Source organism: Sinohyriopsis cumingii, chromosome 16 (assembly GCF_028554795.1).
Source record: "Sinohyriopsis cumingii isolate HCF-2022 chromosome 16, ASM2855479v2, whole genome shotgun sequence".
Lineage (NCBI taxonomy): Eukaryota > Metazoa > Mollusca > Bivalvia > Unionida > Unionidae > Sinohyriopsis > Sinohyriopsis cumingii.
This window is the reverse complement of record NC_142976.1, coordinates 93,731,036-93,753,395: the sequence shown is the minus strand read 5'-3', so window position 1 is coordinate 93,753,395 and position 22,360 is coordinate 93,731,036. Positions and strand designations below refer to the sequence as shown.

The following is a 22,360-nucleotide window of genomic DNA, read 5'->3' as shown; positions in this document are numbered from 1 at the left end:
ATGATACAGGTCACTATACTTGATTGTGATCCCCATACCTTGCCTTAATGATAGAGGCCTTATACTTAGTTGTGACCACCATGCCACTCCGTACAATGATAGAGGCATTTATAACAAGTTGTGATCCCCATGCCTTGCCTGACAATGATAGAGGCAATTATACATAATTATGATCCCCATGCCTTGCCTTACAACAACAGAGGCCATTATACATAATATGATTCCCATGCCTTGCCTTAATGATAGAGGCAATTATACATAATTATGATCCCTGTGCCTTGCCTTACAATGATAGAGGCAATTATACATAATGTGATTCCCATGCCTTGCCTTACAATGATAGAGGCCATTATACATAATGTGATTCCCATGCCTTGCCTTAATGATAGAGGCAATTATACATAATTATGATCCCTGTGCCTTGCCTTACAATGATAGAGGCAATTATACATAATGTGATTCCCATGCCTTGCCTTACAATGATAGAGGCAATTATACATAATGTGATTCCCATGCCTTGCCTTACAATGATAGAGGCAATTATACATAATTATGATCCCCATGCCTTGCCTTACAATGATAGAGGCAATTATACATAATTATGATCCCCATGCCTTGCCTTACAATGATAGAGGCCATTATACATAATGTGATTTCCATACCTTGCCTTAATGATAGAGGCCTTATACTTAGTTGTGACCACCATGCCACTCCGTACAATGATAGAGGCATTTATAACAAGTTGTGATCCCCATGCCTTGCCTGACAATGATAGAGGTCACTATACATAATTATGATCCCCACACCTTGCCTTACAATGATAGAGGCAATTATACATAATTATGATCCCCACACCTTGCCGTACAATGATAGAGGCCATTATACATAATTATGATCCCCACTCCTTGCCTTACAATGATAGAAGCAATTATACATAATTATGATCCCCACACCTTGCCTTACAATGATAAAGGCCATTATACATAATTATGATCCCCACGCCTTGCCTTACAATGATAGAAGCAATTATACATAATTATGATCCCCATGCCTTGCCTTACAATGATAGAGGCAATTATACATAATTATGATCCCCACGCCTTGCCTTACAATGATTGTCTTAGGTAAGAACAAACATTCTAATATGCAGTCACTACACAAAACATGTAAGTGACCCCTCTGATATGAAGTTATATAGTCACCTGTCTGTTGTGTGCTATGCTTTTCTCCACCCGTGATCTGTTTCATCTCCGACACTTGAGCAGCAGACAATCTTGGCCTTTTTGTCTTTCCCACTGATCCTGATAAGTCATGCACCTTTCCTCTGGGACACTGCACAGTTCCTGGATCAATGTATTGTTGATTTGGTAAGACTTCTGTCTTCATAATGGATAACATAGCCTGTAAGGCAGTCTTGTCAACCTTGTGTTTTAATCGCAAATGTCGCTGCAACTGCAGTTTGTCACTCTGTTTAAAGCTACACAGTGGGCATTTGAATTCCTTGATGGTGTCAATGTGGACCTGTTTCCAGTGAGCTTGGTAAGAATTAAGGGTGTGAAAGTGCTGAGACCCACATGCTGGAACAGGACATCTCATTCCACCCTCATGCCAGCCTTGATCTGAAAGCAGTGCAGCTTCCGATTTTTCCTTCTCCGTCTCTGTGATGAAACTGCTATCTGATATCCCTCTCTCACTCTCTGCATCTGAGACTGAAATATTCTGTGCTTCTGTTGGTAGAAAAACTTTCTTACTCTGGTGAGAATGCGAAATGTTGTCATTTCTGGAGGTCTGATCAGCATGCGAGGCATTTTTGTCTGATCCCTCTTTTTGTCCTCTCTCAGATAATGGTATGATGGGAAGTCTTTTGATCTCATCAGCACTGGAAACATCTTTTGCAACATTACATAAGGAAACTTCAAGATCAGTTTCTGAAATGAAATGCAAGTAATTATTTAGCATTAAATTCCAAACCACAAATCCTCCTCTCATAAAAATTTTAAATTTTCATATATGTAATGATGTCTCAAGAACGCATCTACTTATGTTCTGGTCAACACACTGATTAAAATAGCAAAAGGCAAAAGCTGCAACACAAATAAAGTTCGGAAAAAAAAGCCAAACCTACTTTAGTCTTAAACTGCCTGTTTTTGCTCTTTTTATGAACATTCTGTGTGCTGGTTCTTAGAACCAAGAATTGTGTAGTAAATAAAGTTGAAATCAATCTAAGATCTACTTGGTTCTAATGACAGTCTAATCAAGGGGTCAGCAACCTATGGCATGCATCAAGAGGTTTTGTGTGGCAAGTGAAAGGCAGCCAAAAATCTCAATTTTAACAGTGGTACTCTCTTACTGGTGGCACGCGCTCGTTTAATTTGTAATGAACCCTGGAAAAAGTGGCACACTATGTAAAACAGTCTGCCGATCCCTGGTCTAATCTCATTAACTGGACACATTTAATGCTGACCCCTGGTCTGATCTCATTAATAGGACACATACACTGCTGACCCCTCGTCTGATCTCATTAACTGGACACATATAACGCTCATGAAAAGGAACACAATATGAATAATAGCGGACATTTCAGTGATGTTTTATTAGTGATAGATATATACAGATCAGGTAAGTAAGACTAGACTTTGTCTATTTTGAAATGAGTTTTTTTCTATGAAGCTATGGATAAATAATCTGTCAGAATTTTGCAGCTCTGTGGTCAGCAAGCTGGACTCAGGCCAACAAACTTCTCAGAGCTATTAAATATAGATTCTGACAAAGAAAATAACTATTAAATTTAATCTCCTATTACAAATAACTAATAAAAATAATTTCATTAAACAAATAACTCTTATTTATAATTTCATAAAACAAACAAGTTCTAAATCTAATTTCATAAAACAAACTCTTAAGTTTTATAATATGCTTAATTCAATTTCACAGGTGATAAAAAATTTATATGCAATATGTGGTTGTGTATCTGACTTCATTAGTTATATATATATATATATATATATATATATATATATATATATATATAAACACACACTGATAATGTCAGATGAACCTAAAGTTTGAAGTTGACATTTCATCACAGATACTTTAACAGCTTAAGTAATTTTCATTCAGTCACAGCAACTATATATATATATATATATATATATATATATATATATATATATATATATATATATATATATATATATATATATATATATGTATATATATATATATATATATATATAGGTCATGCTACCAAGGAAAGTGGACTATGTTTCCTAAAGAATCTAAACTTTGCCTTCTTCTGTTAAGGAAGCAAAAACGATGTTGCCCTGTTATTTTTTAGATGTACACTGAATGACAGTAGTTTAAAACTTTTAAGATGGTCTGTCATCCTAGTCAGGTGGTTCCAGTGTTGTGTTGTAGTCTTTGGCAAAATTTATTGAAGGCATCAAATAGCTGGTGTTGATATAAACTACGCTGATGAACTCTCGCACATACACAGGCGTGTATTTAAATAATTGACTGACCCTTTCCCAAGCAAGTTATCACTCCGTAATTTCCACAAGTTACTATCTGATGATCAAAACATACCATTACCAACTTTTGTTTTGAAACCTAAACATCAATGTGTAAATAGCTATTTGTGGTTTAACAAAAGAATTGGTGACAAGCACTTTCTAACTTCAAGGCGTTTGTATCATTTCTTCATGACATCTGTTTGAAACAATAAGTGGCTTGTCATGGGAAAATAATGGCAGACATTACTGTTTCGTGGAAGCACCACTTCATTAGATTGTCTGTTTTCGTCTATCGTTGAGCAAATATGTTAAGAAAATATCAAATAAAATAAAAACAAGTCTAAATAATATGTGGCTAAAAATTTAATTACGTAGGATAGAAACGTAAGAAACAATGCTTTGTTGTGGAAGGTCAAGGTTGTTTTCTGACCTCACCAATTTTTTTGAAAATATGAGAAAAAGCAGTGAAGCAAATGCATGATGTTACTACCAGTACATAGACAAATAATAAAACCATAATATATTTGCAATACATAGACAAATAATAAAACCATAATATATTTGCAATCCTATCAATGGAATGTTGTAACAAAGACAGAAAGTGAATGGTTACATTAAGAAAACCCCTCTTTCTTAAAATAGATTCACTCACATGTTGGCTGTGTCAATTCGGTTGGAAATAAGAATCTAGTTCATTCATGTATTTATTTTAAATGCTTCAGAGTGTTGACAATAAATAGTTAATGTTTTAATGGCAGCAATGAAATCTGGATAAAGATACTTGTGTATTTGCTCTTACATACATGTTATAAGGATTGTTTCAAACTAGCTTAGAAATTTTTTCAAATGCCATTTTATAGGGAATATACAGAAATTTTAAACAAATGTTTTTAAAGTAAGTTGAATAAGCATTTTACTAACTTACAATTTCAGTACTGTAATCTTGTTACTCCTATTAATTAAAATACATTACAATGTATAGCTTATACTGTGCTCTATTAAAGTCATGTGGCCAAATTACAATACATATATTTCTCTATCCAAAAATACTTTCAAGCACTGTATGAATACACTGCATATGAATAGGATGATTTTTACAGTCATGTACAAAATGTTTTTATATAATACATAATCCATTGCTCAAAGCCCAATGCCAGTTTTTGCACCATTCTTCCAGTCTAACTAAAGTTTGGAAGGAAGGAAATGATATGTTAAAGAAGCTATCTCACATTAACATTCTTTGAAACAATCAAAATCCAAGGTTTAAACGCTGTCCAAAGATTCTATTTAGAATTAAGAGGTGCCACCATTTAATTCAGTCACTGAAAAAACTTCCATTCATTTTCTGGAGTGCTCCAATTGGGATGTGATACATTCAACACATTCCATTAGTGACAAATCTAATTATGACATTTGTAGATGCAAATAAACTGATTCATGGGGAATGAAGAGAGGCAGGCCTGCTTTTTTTAAAAAAAGTAGACCTGAGAATAAAAAGCATGCATGAGATAAAAATAAGACTCAGGTGAATACTGGTGATCAGCTGGTTGCTGCAATACTTTGAAGAGTGAACCTGGTCTGAAGACAAACTCAGCTTTTGTGGATTTCCATATTAATTGGTATGATTAATTGGTAAGCATATAACACTGACTTATAAAAAATAATGTGTCAGTTGTGCATTAGAGAACAAAATACTGTAATGCTACGCCAAGTATTACATCATATTAAACTCAATGAAAATAGTGAATCACATAAGGATATATTATAGCAGTGTTCTCTTATTACATTTACAAATGTGACATCACCAAATATTGTATTCTAGCTTTGGTCTGAAATCAGTTGAACAGATGTCAGTCATCCATCAACATCGGCTTAATTCGTACATGTGGAAAATGGCCAGGTTTCTCAGTTCATGGGAGAAATTACATGGCTCATAATGTGACGAAATATTTTCTGGCTTTAATGGACCCAAACAATGTTTAGTACCAATATCTCTCAACATTCAGTATTATTCCAATGATTTGGCATATAAAGGTGGTATTGGAGCTTTAAAACCATTGTTATATGCAACTATGCATAATGAGAAATATAGGACTTGATTCAAATAAGAGAACGAAGGCAGATACCCACACATACATTGAGTTTCTTGCTTTGCTCCCATTTCTCTCTGTTCAGCTCTCACTTCCAAAAGTATGCCACTTCCCCCTAAAATTAAGGTCTAGCTTAACCCCCGATATATATATATATATATATATATATATATATATATATATATATATATATATATATATATATATATATATATATATATATATATATACATATATATATATATATATACATATATATATATATATAAAAGATAGTTATATCAATATCGCTCAGTAATTTTCCCAGATGAATATATGGCAGCACATTAACAGAACAACAAACACTGAAATGTTAAAATATAAAATGCATCAAAGATGAAGCAAATTTTATGAACCTTCTTTTACCATTTTCCTTTAAGAAAAAACAACAAAATTAATGTTCCAATCCATGAAACTGCACATAAAAGTGATGATTTGCTATTATGACTTCCAATAATTGCCTTTAAAAAAAACATACTTCACAAGTAAACCATTTTTCAACTCTAAATATTATTCAATACAATTGGGGGTGGGTGGGTGCAGTGGTGTAGCAAACACTAAGCAAATCCTTTAACTGTAGAGGGCCCAACGTACTTTTTTATAGGATGATCCAGAATTAAGTTTTAGGTTTGCTGGGGATGGAGAGGGACAGAGCTGGGGATGGAGATGGGGGAGGGGGCAGAATTTGTTGCTATGTTGCTACACCACTTTGGGGGGGGGGGGAGACATTAAAACTAATTTTAATTACGTGATATTGACCTGCTACTATTTACGGTACTGTTTTTCTTTCCTGGGATTCACAGTCCCCTGTCCAAGGTAATTATTCTGTCCTCCAATTACTAATTAGGGCACAGAAATGATAAGGACATGATCCTAGTCCAGTTCCTCAGTCACAGCCAACATATGGAATACAATCCTCCTTAGCGCTGGACACTGACTACACAATTTCCAACTGAGGCGGGAGTCTTTGCAACAGCAACAAGTAAGAGTAACTTAATGAATATTTGCATATACTCCCTCCCATCCCAAACAACAGTAATAACAGTAATATATTAGCTACAACTACAGCATTGCATCTACCAGTTAGGAGGAAGACTTATGACCTCAACATAGAAAACTATTAGACTTGCCCCTGTGGAAGGAGTGTTCACTACTGTAAGTTGGTATAAGGCTTGACCATGTGATATGGCAATGCTATAAGGCCGAATGAATAAATGCCCACACTTTGATGAACCATAGGTCTAAGGCAAAAGAAGATGGTAACATGAGAACGCCAGAAGGTACTAGAAAAAGTGAGTTTATTGTTCAGTGTCATAGTCCTGTGTTCTTTTTTTTTAGATGTGCATTGAAACCCAGTAGTTTTACCACTTATAAAAGTCTCCATCACCCTAGCCAGGTAGTCTCCATCACCCTAGCCAGGTAGTCTCCATCACCCTAGTCAGTAGTCTCCATCACCCTAGCCGGTAGTCTCCATCACCCTTTACCGGTAGTCTCCATCATCCTAGCCAGATAGTCTCCATCACCTTAGCCAGGTAGTCTCTATCACCCTAGCCAGGTAGTCTCCATCACCCTAGCCAGGTAGTTCTGACAGTGCCGTTGTAGAAATGTATGCCATGCTGATACCAACAGCACCGACAAACAATACATAGGCACGTTTTAATAGCTGATTGACCATTGACCCTTTCCCAAACAAGTTTTCTCACATACCAACATTGGCCGAACCTTAGTCTCTAACCCACACACACAGAGGAGATGGCAATGATCTGTAATGGTGAGCACTTTAGACCACTCAGGGCCCCAATATGTAAATAGTATATTCTTTTTAAAGAATAGGATTGGTGAAAGTACTTTCTAATTTAAACCCCCAAAAATAAAGATTTTAATTGCATTTGTCATGTGTTCTTTATAAAATCAGTATGAACCCACAAGTGAAACCGTTAATGGCAGACACTACTGTGTTAAGGAAGTACTACTCCATAAATCTGTTTTCATAAATCATTGCACAATTTGTTTTCTTAAATTCATAAAAATCAAAGTTTAAGAAGACTCAGCATAAAAATGTAATCAAGAAGAAAAGAAACATGAATTCTAGAAGTGCGGTAAGATCAAAGTTGTTTTCTGACATCACTCATTTTTGTGGAAATATGCAAAATGGAGTGAAGCAAATATTATTTAACCAACGCACGTAGATAATATAAATTTGCAATCCTATCAATGAATTGTTGTAATGAATATAGAAAGCTAGTTACATTACAAAAATCTTTCTAAAAATAGATGTGCTCACATGGCATATATGGCACCGTAGGCTGATGGTTGTGTTGATTCGGTCTCGAGTCTAGTTCATACATATATCAACTTTAACGCTTCAGTGTGCCATCTACAAATAGCTACTGTAGTAATGTTATATTGGCAACAATGAAATTAGGTATGGTACGAAGACATGCTCTCATGTTACAGTGGCTTTTTCAAAGTAGTTTAGAAATCGTTTGATTGTGAACATTCACAAAGTAAAAATACAATAAGTAATACTGAATTAAGCATTTTTTTTACCAAGATGCGATTTTAATACCGTAATCTAGATAGTCCTAATTAATTACAATGTGCTCTTTGAAGTCATGTGGCCCAAATACAAAACATAAATCTATTCATTCAAACATACACACTTTCAAGTACGAATACAATGGGTATGAACTCGATAGTTGTTACACACATGCAAAATAAATTTATAATAAGCATATGACACAGAATTTTCAATTTGAAATAAAGCACTGCTTAAAACCAATATTAAATGAAAATATCCATACTGATAAAGGTATGATTAAAATAAGAGAACACACACACACTCACTCACACACACACACACTCACACACACACAAACACACACTCTCACACACACACACACACACACATTTCATTTCTTACTTTGCTACCACTTCTCCCTGTCCAGCTCTCATTACTCCCTATCCTATCTAAAACAGTACACATAGTAAGAAATGAATTTCTAATAGTCTAGATTGAGATTTGGAAGTACCTGTATAAGACCATGATACACTTTTAATAAAGCGCTGACCTTTTCTTCATAAAGATAGACTGTGACCTCAATATGGATGCAAAGATTGACTGTGACCTCAATATGGATGCAAAGATTGTCTGTGACCTCAATATGGATGCAAAGATTGACTGTGACTTCAATATGGATGCAAAGATTGACTGTGACCTCAATACGAATGCAAAGATTGACTGTGACCTCAATATGGATGCAAAGATTGACTGTGACCTCAATACAGATGCAAAGATTGACTGTGACCTCAATATGGATGCAAAGATTGACTGTGACCTCAATATGGATGCAAATATTGACTGTGACCTCAATATGGATGCAAAGATTGACTGTGACCTCAATATGGATGCAATTCTTGAACTCTTCAACTAATATGAGCTGTCTAACATTATCGTAATCTTTATCAACCGTCTTGGCTGTGTATTGTTATCGTAATCTTTATCAACCATCTTGGCTGTGTATTGTTATCGTAATCTTTATCAACCATCTTGGCTGAGCACCACCTGTCAAATAGTTGTTCCTTTTACTTTGAAAATCTGAGATGGGTCTGTCTAATTTCTTTTCTACAATTCCATAACCCTTGGCAATATGTCTCAGGTAGCAGCTCATAACCCTTCAAGATACTCAGTACTTTGTTGTATTGACTGTTAAACTTCACAAGCTTTGCCATTAAGTACACTTTGTAATAACAAAGTCCAATGCTCTCTTGGCCATTTCAAGTTGTCAGCAATTTTCTCAAAGTGAGGATTTGGATTTTAAAATTTTTTTTAAAGTAGCTTTAACAATATTTCAGTCATATCACAACAATATCTGCAGTGTGGCAGTTTATAATGATGTCAAGCACTGAGGCATCTTGCCGCAGACATGTAGCATGATGTCCCACCAAGTCACCTTATCCTGATACCAGGCCGACCAGTCCTAGCACTCACCTAATAATGCTGAGCGTATAGCGAGGCAGCTGTTAGCATCATTTTTATCAGTCTTTGGTATGACTTGGCCAGGGTACGAACCTGCAACCTCCTTCATTTGAGGCTCAAACCTCTGTAAGCTCTACCTGTCAGTTCTTATTTTCTTAATCTATGTTATATTTCTGTTTCTTCTCTCTGTATTTGTATTTCCCTGCCCTCTTTTTCTTCATTAGTATATCTCCTTTTCTCTCTCTCTTTACATTTCTGTTTCTCATATTACATGTTTAGGCTCTTACGAAATTAAACAGGAAAAAAGTGAAGACAACAAGCTTTGTAAAATTTAACAAATAATTTATTTCCCTAGAAAAACAAGGTAAAAATGTGAAAAAGACCTTACAGTTCTATGAATCAGATCCAAAAATAATCCAAGAATAAAAAACATAGAAGTCCTAGTAATAAATAGTCCTAATGAAACTGAGTTCGAATCCTGATGAAATCCAAAATGGAAGGAGATGATGTATGTTGTGGTCAGCATCGTACTTATGTGTCAACAGTTCTTTGATGAATCACAGAAAATAATATTCCACTGTTTGAATTCTGTGTAAAGTATGATAACTGTCCTTGTCCAAGATTTATTTAGAGCACAAGTATTTCCAGGGCAAAATAATCTCTTGGAATCCAAATAATTTGAAGAAAAACAAAATAATTAGCCCATAAACTGGTCACAAAATAAAACACATTAACTTCTCAAGTGTTATGGCACTAATTACTATGCTTTCTCAAAACATCAATAATAAATCTAGCTACAACACAAAACAGATGCCCACATGCGAGTCAATCCTCTGGAAAAACCTAACTGATACATGTTATTTGTCACGTACTCTAAGTATAGCCTTGATTCCACTTTATGAATTTTACTCTAAGAAAGAATTAAAACAAAAATTTAAAAAAAAGTTGTTTACTTTAACTCTTACTGGTTCTGAATCAAAGTCAGGAACTAGGTCAGCATTAGATACAATGTCTGTATAAAGTTGTTTACGACAAAAATAAAAAAACATTCAGAACTGAACAATATCAAATCCAGTAAATAAAGTTACAATAGCATGCAATAGAATAAATGGAAAAAAAGTGAACAATAAATTAAATCAAATATACATAACACTCATCTTTCACTCTCTGCATCTCCATTTCATCTCTGCATTTCCTTTTTGTCTTTCTACATTAGCCTTCTCTGCATTAGCCTTCATTCTCTCTCTCTCTCTCTCTCTCTCTCTCTCTCTCCCATTTGCATCTTCTTATTCTAATTCTGAATTTGCATTTCCATCTTTTCTTTCTGAAGATGAAGCCCTGTTAATTCCAATTCCATCGGTTTTTTTTTTTTATAACTGTAATTCTTTTAATTTATTATCAAAACCAGAGACAGACTTACTAATCAAACTCCAAGTATTATCATCCAAAAATTTCCTTTCCTACCAAAAAATAATCGAGAATAGTCATCTCTGACCTTGACCTTTTGCTCCAGAATGATCTGGAAAGCACAAGCTACTCATCTATTTCGTAGACTCTAGCCCTCGCTGGGTAGGACTTGAAACAAAGTTCTAGAGATCAGAAGACACAGTGAGTGCTTGCTGGTTTAGATTTCTCAAATGCTTGAATTTAAAATCTTTACCAGGGAAAAAGAAAATTCTGAAACAAACTTAAAAGACAATTTTTTATATTCTGAAATATTTTAAAGAAAATCAGATCCCTGATAAGCCCTCAACTTCTGCGACAACCCTATGGTGTTAAACTAAGTAACAGAAAGAAGCTAAATCAATAAGTACAGAAAAATGAACAAATAATTTACTTCTCTAAGTTATAAAGTGAGCACTTAAGAGAATCAGTACCGTAAATCAAAATCCCAAAATGATCCTAACGAAATGTCCTACCAAAAGTCCAAAAGTTTATAATATTCCGAAAGAATTCCAATAGTCTTGAATGCCCTGATGTACTAATCTCTTGAATGTCCTGATTTACCAAAATGATAACATGTACTTTTCTCATACATGAAAAAAAAATATTTTCTTATTATCAGTTTTGTGTAAGAGATCGTGCATAAATTCTAATATGAGTGTGGCATGGCTCCTGCAATTTGAGATGCATGTATTTCTCTTGTAAACGAAAAAGATTTTTCTTCTTAAAAGTATAAAAATAATGTGTAAAAAGTTTATTCATGCTGGGCTTTGCCAATGTTGCAAAACTGGTATTTACATTCCTGACTGGCAACAAAATATACCAACTGGCGATTTGTTCCCCTACATTACTGTTTAAATTTGTATATACAACCTTAGGTTTGGAGCGAAGAAATTCAGAGGAATATCCCTCCTAGCATATCTCTCTGCCAAGGTAGATGTCAAAATGGGGTTGCACTCATTCTGAAACTGCTCTGGAGGTTGGGGGGGCACCGGACTAACCCTACTGTCAAACTGGAAAAGTGAACCCTTTTGGATCATTTCAATGGTGAGTGGGGGACAAACTCCTTTTTGTTGGCCTAGGCTGGAGTGGATGGGGCAGGTCCATGGCTGCCCAACCTTGAAGCAAAGGGAGGGACATACATGGTACCATGGGGGAAGAGGTCCCCACATCCAATAGGGATAAAAAGGGAACAACAGTGCGTGTGTGTGTGGAAAACAATCCAACCTCACCTCATAGTATTCACATACATTCCAACTCCCTTCCGGAGCACACAATGACACAGAAACCGAGTATCCACAAACCAATCATTAAACCCCAATGACCAGTGTTAGAAGCCCAGTGGATGACTGCTGACCAGAAACTGGTACCTGGTCACCAGACAAAAATCTGATGGCCAAGCCCACAGCAGATTATCCAGAGGTAATTGCTTCTCTTCCCTCTCAGGCCAGCATGATTTGCTAATTTTAGTCATCAGGGCAACAACATTGAGAGGGTGCAAAAGCAGGAGGCAAAACTAACTCTTACATGTTCTGCTTCCCTTGGGAGGGGCCAAGTACTGATCCCACATAAGCACTGATAGCATTGTAACGAACATCAGGGACCATGGGTGATTTCTGAACAATGGACATCTAAGAATGCTCTTACCCCACAAGCAAATAGATCCAGACCACTCTCGGAATGGAGAGGTCATTCACTGAAGATGTTGGGGGATAGGGGACATACTTCATCCCCCTGTATATGTGGTGCCTTTCAGCTAAGCCCCAAACCTGATTAGACCAAAGATGACAAACTGGACAGCCATCAATGTATGCACACTAAACAGATGAGCCATCTTGTGCTCATACTTGTAACATTACAAAGTCTGTAAGATAAAAATATACAAAAATGAAACAAAATCTGGAAGAAAAAAAAAGAGTAAAAAAATCCTTATCCTTGCACCAAAACAATGTAGATGGATACAACTTAATGATGCAACACTAACTAAGCATGTACAAAAACCCCAACACATTACAAAAAAGAACAAAGATAACACTCAAATAAGCCAAAGACTGAAGGGACAGACACAAGTTTGATACAAAAAGATAAAACAAAAGAAATCTGCTTAAAACTGAAAACAATGCACATATTGATAAGCAATATAGCATATATGTACATGTAATTATCTAAGAAAAAAGAGAATAGTATTCAGTTATGTTGGCTGCGATGCAGAAGTCAGACTGGGATCATGTTTTTTTTTTCCTCCTTGCCCTTGAATAATAGCTGGAGGAGGACATAATTAGCATGGATGGGACCCCACAAGTCCCAGAAAAAGAAACCAATGCATTAGTAGCATGTAACATATTACTGCAAGTATTTATAAAAGTCTCCTTCTAGATGTCAACTGTATGATATACATGTATACATTCAAATATACATTACACTGTATACAATTTGAGTTGAAAGAATATGTTGAAAGCGTTTTACAGATTTTCAAATTTATTACAGACTGATTTAAATAATATAGAGGCTGACAAGAATGACCTGTCTGTTACTTTTTTCATAAGCACAGTTATTAGAAAGTACCATGACCACTTTAGGAAAGTAAAATAGTCATGGTGGTGTGCATGTATTACACATGCTGGATATAAACAAAAGAATTCTTCAAACCGAAGATACAAAGTGCAAGCCGACCTTTCTTTTCACGTGTTCGGCACAATTGTGATTATTCAACAGAAATGGTAGGTGGACAGGTCAGTCTTGTTTACTAATATACAACAGTACATTCTTTAAATCTGATAATGTGCAAAATATCATCATGAACATAAGAATAACCTAACCAAATAATACATAATCCCGCTCCCTACATAACATATGTACCTATTCACAAATCATGAAAATCTAGAACAATTACTGAATTTACAATTACAAATGTCTGTGAGTCAATCTAAAACCTTCAGGTAATACAAATAAAGCCTCATTCCTAAATACCAAATCCCTAACAAATTAAAACCTGGAGGAAACGATTACCTGCAGTTGTCATTGAGGAATTATCTTCATCCTGTTTGCATTGGCTGTCTTGTGACAGTGACTTCATTCTCTGTCTTTTTGGTCCCAGTTGGGACTCAGAATTTATACTCTTTCTCTTTGGACATCTTTGGGTGCCAGGTGGTATGAATTCTTTGTTGGGAATCAGCTCTGTATGGACACTGGCAATGACCTGGTCCAGATCTGACATCTTGATCCTGTGCATTTTGGTCAAATGTGTTGCAAAATAATTTTTATTCAGACTTTTGTGTGGACACTTTGGGCAGTAAAGTTGTCTGAGCTGCTCATGGTGCTTTCTCTTCCAATGTCCCCAGAAGGTGGTCAGGTTGACATAGAATCTGGTACCACATCCTGTAACAGGACACACCATCCCACCGTCCGGCCATTCTGGGCAAAGATCATCACCTGTCTCATTTGCATCATCTTGGTCTTCTTCATACGGGTCATTACTTTTCTGTGTTGCATAAGAATCTGTGCTCTCCATACCTTACAGTTTCTAAAACAGTGTGAAACATGATAAATGATGAACTATTTATTCAGGAAAATAAGAAACAAATTAAAAATGTAAAACAACCAAAAGACTCTTACTTTATTTTCCCTGGGCAAAAAATTAACCAAGCACTTTTTTTATATTCAGCTTGTTTTGCCTTTCTGGAAGAGAATTAGATCTCTTTACACCTCTCATGTAACACATGGCATTTTTTTCTCTATTTCATTTTGTAGTCTTATCACCCGTCCAATACTGTCCTATCATCTGTCCAAAACAATCCCCTATCACCTGTCCTATGCTGTCTCAACAATAAACTACTACTAACACCATCTTGTAGCATTATTGCAAACCCCATTTCATGGAGTCTTTGGGGTCAAAATAGAGTCCTATCCATACACTATATACATCATAATCCAATGCCAATTTTACCCCTGCAGATTTCATGTTCAATTAATCTAGTTCCTTCAAAAACTCATGGACTAAAATGTTCCACTCCCAATCTTCCTACAGAAACATCTATGATGCATACAGATCCTATCACACAATGAATGTTGCATGGATTATTTCTTTACCATTTCAAAAGTTCTTAATCTTAAAGTAAGAATCCAATATCTTATAACCTTTCGCTTGTAAAGGCAGCACTCATAGTGTTTATAATGTTTATAAGATACCAATTCTTTTGATTGAGCTGTGAATTTAGTACATGTACTTTTTCTGAGTCAAGAAGAGTTTTGCTTCTTCCAGTGAATGTTTCACCTTAATCCCTTACCTTGTAAAGGTAGCACCCTCTTTCCCACTCACCCTAGGACAACCCTTTGATCGAGCCGCGAGTCTGATACTTGATCATTGCCATGTAACAGAGGATGGTTATTTGAACTCCATATGCTCTTGGTGTACAATTTAAATATGTTCAGTTACAGCTTCAATAGATTTCACACTGAATGATCAAAGCATTACTTACAGAGGACAAGCTCACCTTTTACAGTGAAGCCAAGGAAAATGAGTTGGACCATATTTATGATGACTCGACAATATCAATTTACAATGACTAGATGAAAATGAATGATTTCAGAATTCTATGAGACAACGAAATGAATTCTTTGACTTTGTACCAGATGACATTAGATAGTTTGACATTTGTACTGTAGATCAAAACAATGTGGCTTCATTTTCAAGATATATGTAATTAACTTACTAAGGGATATTGTGAATCGGATAATTCTGACCTATTTTTATACTTGTACACCACTCCCTCAATAATCACACCCTGATAACTTGCGTACCAGCTTAAAATGAGGGTCAGGCAGGGATCCCATTTTTTAAAACTAGAAATTACAACAAAAATTTACCCCTATATGTTGAATTTGAATATAATCGCAATCACAATTGGTAACTGAAACTTATATCTCACTGAAATTTTAATCAACACTATGAAATTATCAACTTTTAATCAGATGTGATTATTTGGTTACATTTTATTTCCAAGCGACTTTCTTAGAACACTGTAAATAACAATATTCAATGAAATTTTGATCAAATGAAAATGTCACTTACGCCTACTGGAGGCAGTACTTTAATAAATAAAAATCAATTAAAAAAGTTTTTCAAGTGAAATTTGTGTCCTACTTCTATCTTTCAGTTATGTTTAAGTGTAATCATCATAAATGGAATGTGCTATCTTGTATTAAATTGTAAAATGTGTCAATCTACCATATCAGCTACATCCATTAGCATTTCATGAGAACCCAATTAAGTGCTAACCATGTTTTCATATAGAATTTGCAGAAGCATTTGTTGTATTGTTGCACTGAACTAAAAGCTGAACTCCTTTCTATTACCCAGTTAATCACGTCTTTTGTATCAAACAAAGGATGTGAAATAAAAGAACATTTAAAAGCCATGCAAATCCTACATGATTAAGATCTAGCGGCCACTGTTCTTATGTCGGGTGAGCTCATTTCAATTGATTAATCGAACAGTTATAAATATTATTATTTTCATAATATAATTTGACCAATTTAAATTAAGCTACTCAATCATAAATGGTTTCAAAGATAGCAAGGAAACCAAATGAAGTAAATAGTTCATAAAAAAAAAAAGATCTTTGTTTCACAAATACAAATCATTATGGAGAAGCAAGTTTCTGAGAATTCCTGAATTGGTAGTTTGAGATATCATCAAGGATAACAAGTTTTATTATTACTTGCACTGAAATCCTGGCATCAGTATTTTACTAACTGAACAATACAATATTTAGCTTCAACGAAGACAAATGTTTAACTAAATAAAAGACACTAGTTTTTCAAACAAAGGAATCTCGTTTCATGCTGTATCAACAGATAGTCTGGTTCCCTGCTTCACACACAACTATAACATAATAAGCAAGTATCTAAATTAAAGAACAACAACAAAATTCAGTGCCAAAATATACTCAAGTTAAGGTTGTCGAAAATAGTTGGAATAATATGTTGGGCATCTTGAATAACAAACAACTTTCTTAGAAAAAGCACTTTATTGACAATTATTCTCAAAGCAATTACAAAACGAGTATTTAGCCATTAAACAGCCTGTTTCCCAACCCCATGGTTTTATCGATGTCCAGCAAGGATGGCATCACTTCTTATTTTACAGAAGTCCCTCATTAACTCGTGCCCTCACTTATGGCGCAGTCTATGCGTTGTTGTGCTCAAGTTATCGAGGAAGAGGTGTTTGAGACATATAACTGAATTCATGGATTTACCATGCAAATGGCCTTAAAATGTCAGGCATTCTAGATTTTATTAGATTTAATTTATACAAATTTTAAGCTGTCAATTTATTTGTGAAATATTCCAGTAATACAATTATATTTTACAATGTTCTGTCATTATTTATTTATCTATCCATTTGGAATTGCTTATTTTTCCAAAGTTCATATGCCTATGACAAATCTCCACTTCAAAAAGACCCGACTTGCAAAACACACCCCAACTTGGCTTTTCTAAAAGGGGGAGAGGGGTCAATTTATAGTCGAGTTGACTTGTAAGTTTGTATATACAATACTTTCTGAAGTCTCTTCTCTTGACCAAGTTATTTGTGATTGTTCTCTCTTGACGTCATAACAGTTCTGTTCAGAGGTGGCAGCACACCTTGAAAATGTTCAACTGTATGTGAAAGATGTACCAATGGCTTATCAATTATATAAATATTGAGCCACATTGTTCAGTACAATTCTAGATTAAACAACTGCCACAAATACACACTTGGAACAAATCTGAATCGTCTTCTTTACATTTATGTTATCAGTGGCAGAGCATACTAATGGGATAAAATAGTCAGCATGGAACTGGTGATAGGATGGGCAGATTTCAAATGATACGAGTTGGTCACTTTGTGATTGCTAATTTGAAGAAGCAAAGTGGGTGATGTTAAAAATAAATCTTTGGTACCACACTACCAATATGTCAAGATGAATTCTCTACTTGAAACAGCTTATCATTATTCATGATTAATGAAGATTAAAGTAACTTATATTGGGTATCGTTTTGTACCGTTTCTTCACCTCTTATATCGATATGGATTAAATACTGAATAATCATTTCATCACTATTGTCAACATTATCTGCCAAGCATGCGAGATATTCTTTAAATTGGCCTGTACCTGCGCGATCATCTGCCTTGCAACATGCTAGACATGACTTCTTCCGATCATAAATATATGGGTTGTTATCTTATACTATCGGACTAACTGAAATTTTATTTAAAAAATCCTTGAAATTGCCGTCAGCCCCAAACCTGGATTCCTTGTTTTGCAGAAAAGGTTCAGAAGAGCTAAAAGTCCACGAACTGAGATTGCATTTCACGCACAAACATCACGAAACTGGGAAAGAACTGAGCTAGGCATATTGCATTGTAATTTTCTGCTTTGCGTCATCGCGATAGTTATGTAATGGAAGCTGCCATACGATATAGGTCTTTTTTTTTTCAGTCATACCTGTAACCCGGTGGCTATCAAACGTTTCATTAATAAAAGTAAAATGTTGGTTGTTAAGGTTAATAGCGAGGACAAGTCTTTAACATTCCTGAAATACATACATACTATGAAATTACTTATTTACTTGTCTACATTTCTTTTCTTTTCCTCACTTATTTAACGTATGTAGTTCTGTAAATATTAATCCGCCGAAGTTATTATCAGTCGTTCTTTCTTAATACCCGTTTCAGTATTATGACATCTACCTGTCATTAGCTAATTGTCTAAAATAAACATTATATGTATGCATACATGTGATCTTTATTGAAATTTACTGCAAGTATCAAAATTATTGTAGCCGTGGCATGTGTTTTCTTTAGTAGGTGAGAAGGCAGAGTCTGGTCCTAGTCTGGTTCCCTGCACTCCGCTATGGTCGCGCTCTACAGTTTCGTACTTTAGAAATTTAAAGAAAAAGAATTACCCCTGGTTTCCTCATTGGTTATACTGACTATTTCAAAAAGACCTGTATATCCTAGGTATTGTTCAAATAATCTTTACTTCCCTTAATTTTGGTTATGATTGATGGGTGTAATATGGGTTAACAGCTTGGCCTTACTCCAGATGCGCATCTTTGAAAAACTGCTAGCTCCGCTTGGATCATCTTCACTTCCCAGACTTCAGAGGTAAAGTGTATAAAAAAAAAGATCCGATAACTATTTTTTTACATTATATATATATGTAGTAATTCATTCATTGCACTTTCAGAAGCTGGTATTGCCCAAAGGTGCTTGACGCGAGCTTGATGTTGAGAAAAAAAAACCACAATAAGCTGAAAGAAAAAAATCATACAGAGTGACATAAATACCTTAGATTACCCCCTTGAACCGTTCTCACATAGGACCCTCTCTATCATAATATATAAGAGAGAAGGTACGTAACTTCCAAATACTTCGTTCCACCCATGACCCTCGATTTCCTTCTTCTATTTCCGTCTTTAAAGGCACATGTCCATACTATATGGCTTGTTTTACACCTGAGATATTTTTATATTCATCAAGCCATGATTGACTTTTCTACGTTATACCAAACTGAAGTTACGGGCTCCGAAACGTGCGACTTTGCGGAAATTTATTTTTTTAAAAAGATTTCAATGTATAAATCTAAAGGGAGTCATTCATGCCATATTGTAGAAGTTTTGTACGACTTGTATGTAACATGTTGCATGAAACGATTTTAAAACGTTTAAATGGATCCATGAAAGCCAAAAAGCCAAACAAACAAAAAAAAATTGCTGCAGGACTTGTAACAGCGATACCAGGTACGGACAGATGAAATGAAAGACGCGCTTGTCATCCCACTTCCAGAGAAATGTGAAAATTAGATCAAGCGGTTTGTCTAAAGAACGCAATACACCCAAAGACTGACACAAAACACTCTCAGCTACCCATAACACATATATACAGTTTAATCCAAACAATAATATTTTAAAATTTTACCAGTTTTATATTTTGTTGACGAAATTATCGAGTAAGATCTGTATATTTTTTTTCCTTTGTCGGTAATCACCAAGGGAAAGGTATATTCCGCTCTTAATCAAAGGCAGGCAAAAGATATTAGGTCACGCTTAAAAAAGAAAATGTACTTAAAATTACGTTTAATGTTTATGTCTGATAAATTTAAGTTAACTTAATGAGCTGTCAGTTCCACCTCCCTCCCTCCCCCCTTTCTCTCCCTCTCTCTCTCTCATGTTATTATATATATAAAAACTTCCTTCTAAGTTGCTGAGAGACTATTTATTTCAAAACCAAAGTTAATTGACTACACTTGAAAATATCCTAAATCATTCCAAAAGAACTTGTAAAGAACAACAGAAAACCCATCAGAACATGGACTCATAACTTTTCGTGTTCTTTTTTTAAGGCAGCCAAAGCCTTGGAAATATTGCTCTTTTATTATTGGCTGTGTTTTATATTTAGTTTTGGAGTATTAAGTTGATATCTATGTTTTAGGCATATAGACTTTAAGAATAGAATTGTGTCTCTTCAAGCATTTCTTTGTCTTTGTCGCTTTTTTTTTGATACTTCTCACACATTTGAAAATATATTTACGATTTTCTAAGTTGCAAAAGTATTTTGTCATTTTCTCACCACCCCCCCCCCTTCAATCCATCTAACTTTAGACCTAGTCATAAGTTTTTCCTGACGCAATTTTTGTAATTCATTTTGTTTTTGACCTATCACATTAGTATTAATTATTTCATTATTATCTGATAAATTATTAATCTCTTTAATTAAATCTTTCTCTCTATTCTCTCTTTTCCTTTTCATGAAAGAAGAATAAGATATTCCCATTAGAAGAACCTCAAAACATAATTGGTCATTTATCTTAAATTGTATTTCATCAGTTGGAATATCACCGACATCATTGTGGATATACATATCTGACAAATATTGTAATTTATGTTTTAATTACTTCTTTAATATTTCAATGTAAGCCATGTCATTAAGTGGCGAGTTATTGAACTTACAAAATGATTTTCCCTTCTTGAAATTCACAATTGTATAGACTAACTTTAAGAGAAAATTGTCTATTATGCATCCTGGTACAAAATCTCCTGCTTCAATATCTAAAAGCAAATTCTCCGAAACCAGGAAAAGAAACCAAAGACTTGCTCTATTGTTTCTACCTCTCCAAGTTTAATTTTTCTTTTCTCCATGAATGTCTCTCCGGATATTGATCAGTTCATTCGTGATCTCTAAGAGTTTCTCTCTTGATCTTGGGTTGTTTAGTCTGACATGTATCATACTGTTGAGTCATAAATAAATGAAAATCTCCTCCAATGATTACCAAGTTATACCGATAGTCATTCAAATAGTTTTCAAGTGTTGATAACAAAAAAAAAATTCCTTTTATTCATCTACAATGCATTATGTTTAGTCATTGCTCAAACAGTATCCGACACACGTGTGCTCTTTAAACTTCATTTACAACCAAACACTAAACAATGCGGTGATTGATAAAAGATTCTCACTCGAATTTATAAATCAATTTATGTACACTGCTAATCAAGGTCTATTGCAGAGCTTAAACGTGTTTCAAATTATGGGGCAAAAATTTGTAAAACGTCACAAAACAAAAGCTGTCAGCATATGCGTAGGGCTTGACAGTGTTGCTAGACGAATCAGTGGACCAATGAACATCGTATATTCAATGAACATCGTACATTCCCTAGAAAAAAATGGTCTCATTGTTGATCGACAGTTATTCTTACTGCAGTCATTCAAAAATAGGTGTAAATGGTCAATTAGTTGACACTGACAATGGATAAAGGTACACAAATGTAAAGCTTTTGATGTTAAAAAGGTTGAAGCCTTAAACAATCACAATTAGCCATGTTCAAATTCTTCAGTTGAGGAATGCTTTAATTTTGCAAAGAGTTTCTTTTATTTTATGATTTGCAGATACAATTTTGTTGCAGTATGAAATGTGTACAGTCACGATTTACTGCCGTTTGGATGTACTGAACCATAAACGGGCTTCAACTTTCGTTACATGTTTTTGCTATTTTGTCATATTGAATTCAGACATATGATCTATGACAAAATTATTCAACAGATTAAATCTGAATGCAAATTTTGGATGGAATTGTATGTATTGTGGATTCACTGCAGGTGACAAGATCGGCAGATGATTATACTCTATTCATGCTAGATATTAGACATGTACATATAAATGGCACACACAAACACACAAATTCGTGGTTTGCTGAATAAAGTAAACATTATATATGCAATCTGTTTTTACTATATGTGCATTTCTCATTTATTT

At 34.8% G+C, this 22,360-nt stretch overlaps 1 protein-coding gene across 1 annotated transcript in view; it reads right to left on the bottom strand.

The window, feature by feature from the left end:
- The window catches only part of LOC149781009 (uncharacterized), a 138,458-nt gene extending 119,743 nt beyond the window's left edge, over positions 1–18,715 (bottom strand). Inside the window, exons 1-3 of the mRNA XM_089938122.1 lie at positions 18,659–18,715; positions 14,073–14,586; positions 1,203–1,928 (exon numbers count right to left, since the gene is read on the bottom strand). Of these exons, the coding sequence (XP_089794248.1) occupies positions 1,203–1,928; positions 14,073–14,574 (1,228 nt within the window). The 5' untranslated portion in view covers positions 14,575–14,586; positions 18,659–18,715. The remainder of the gene's footprint in view (positions 1–1,202; positions 1,929–14,072; positions 14,587–18,658) is intronic.
- Positions 18,716–22,360: the final 3,645 nt, after the last annotated feature.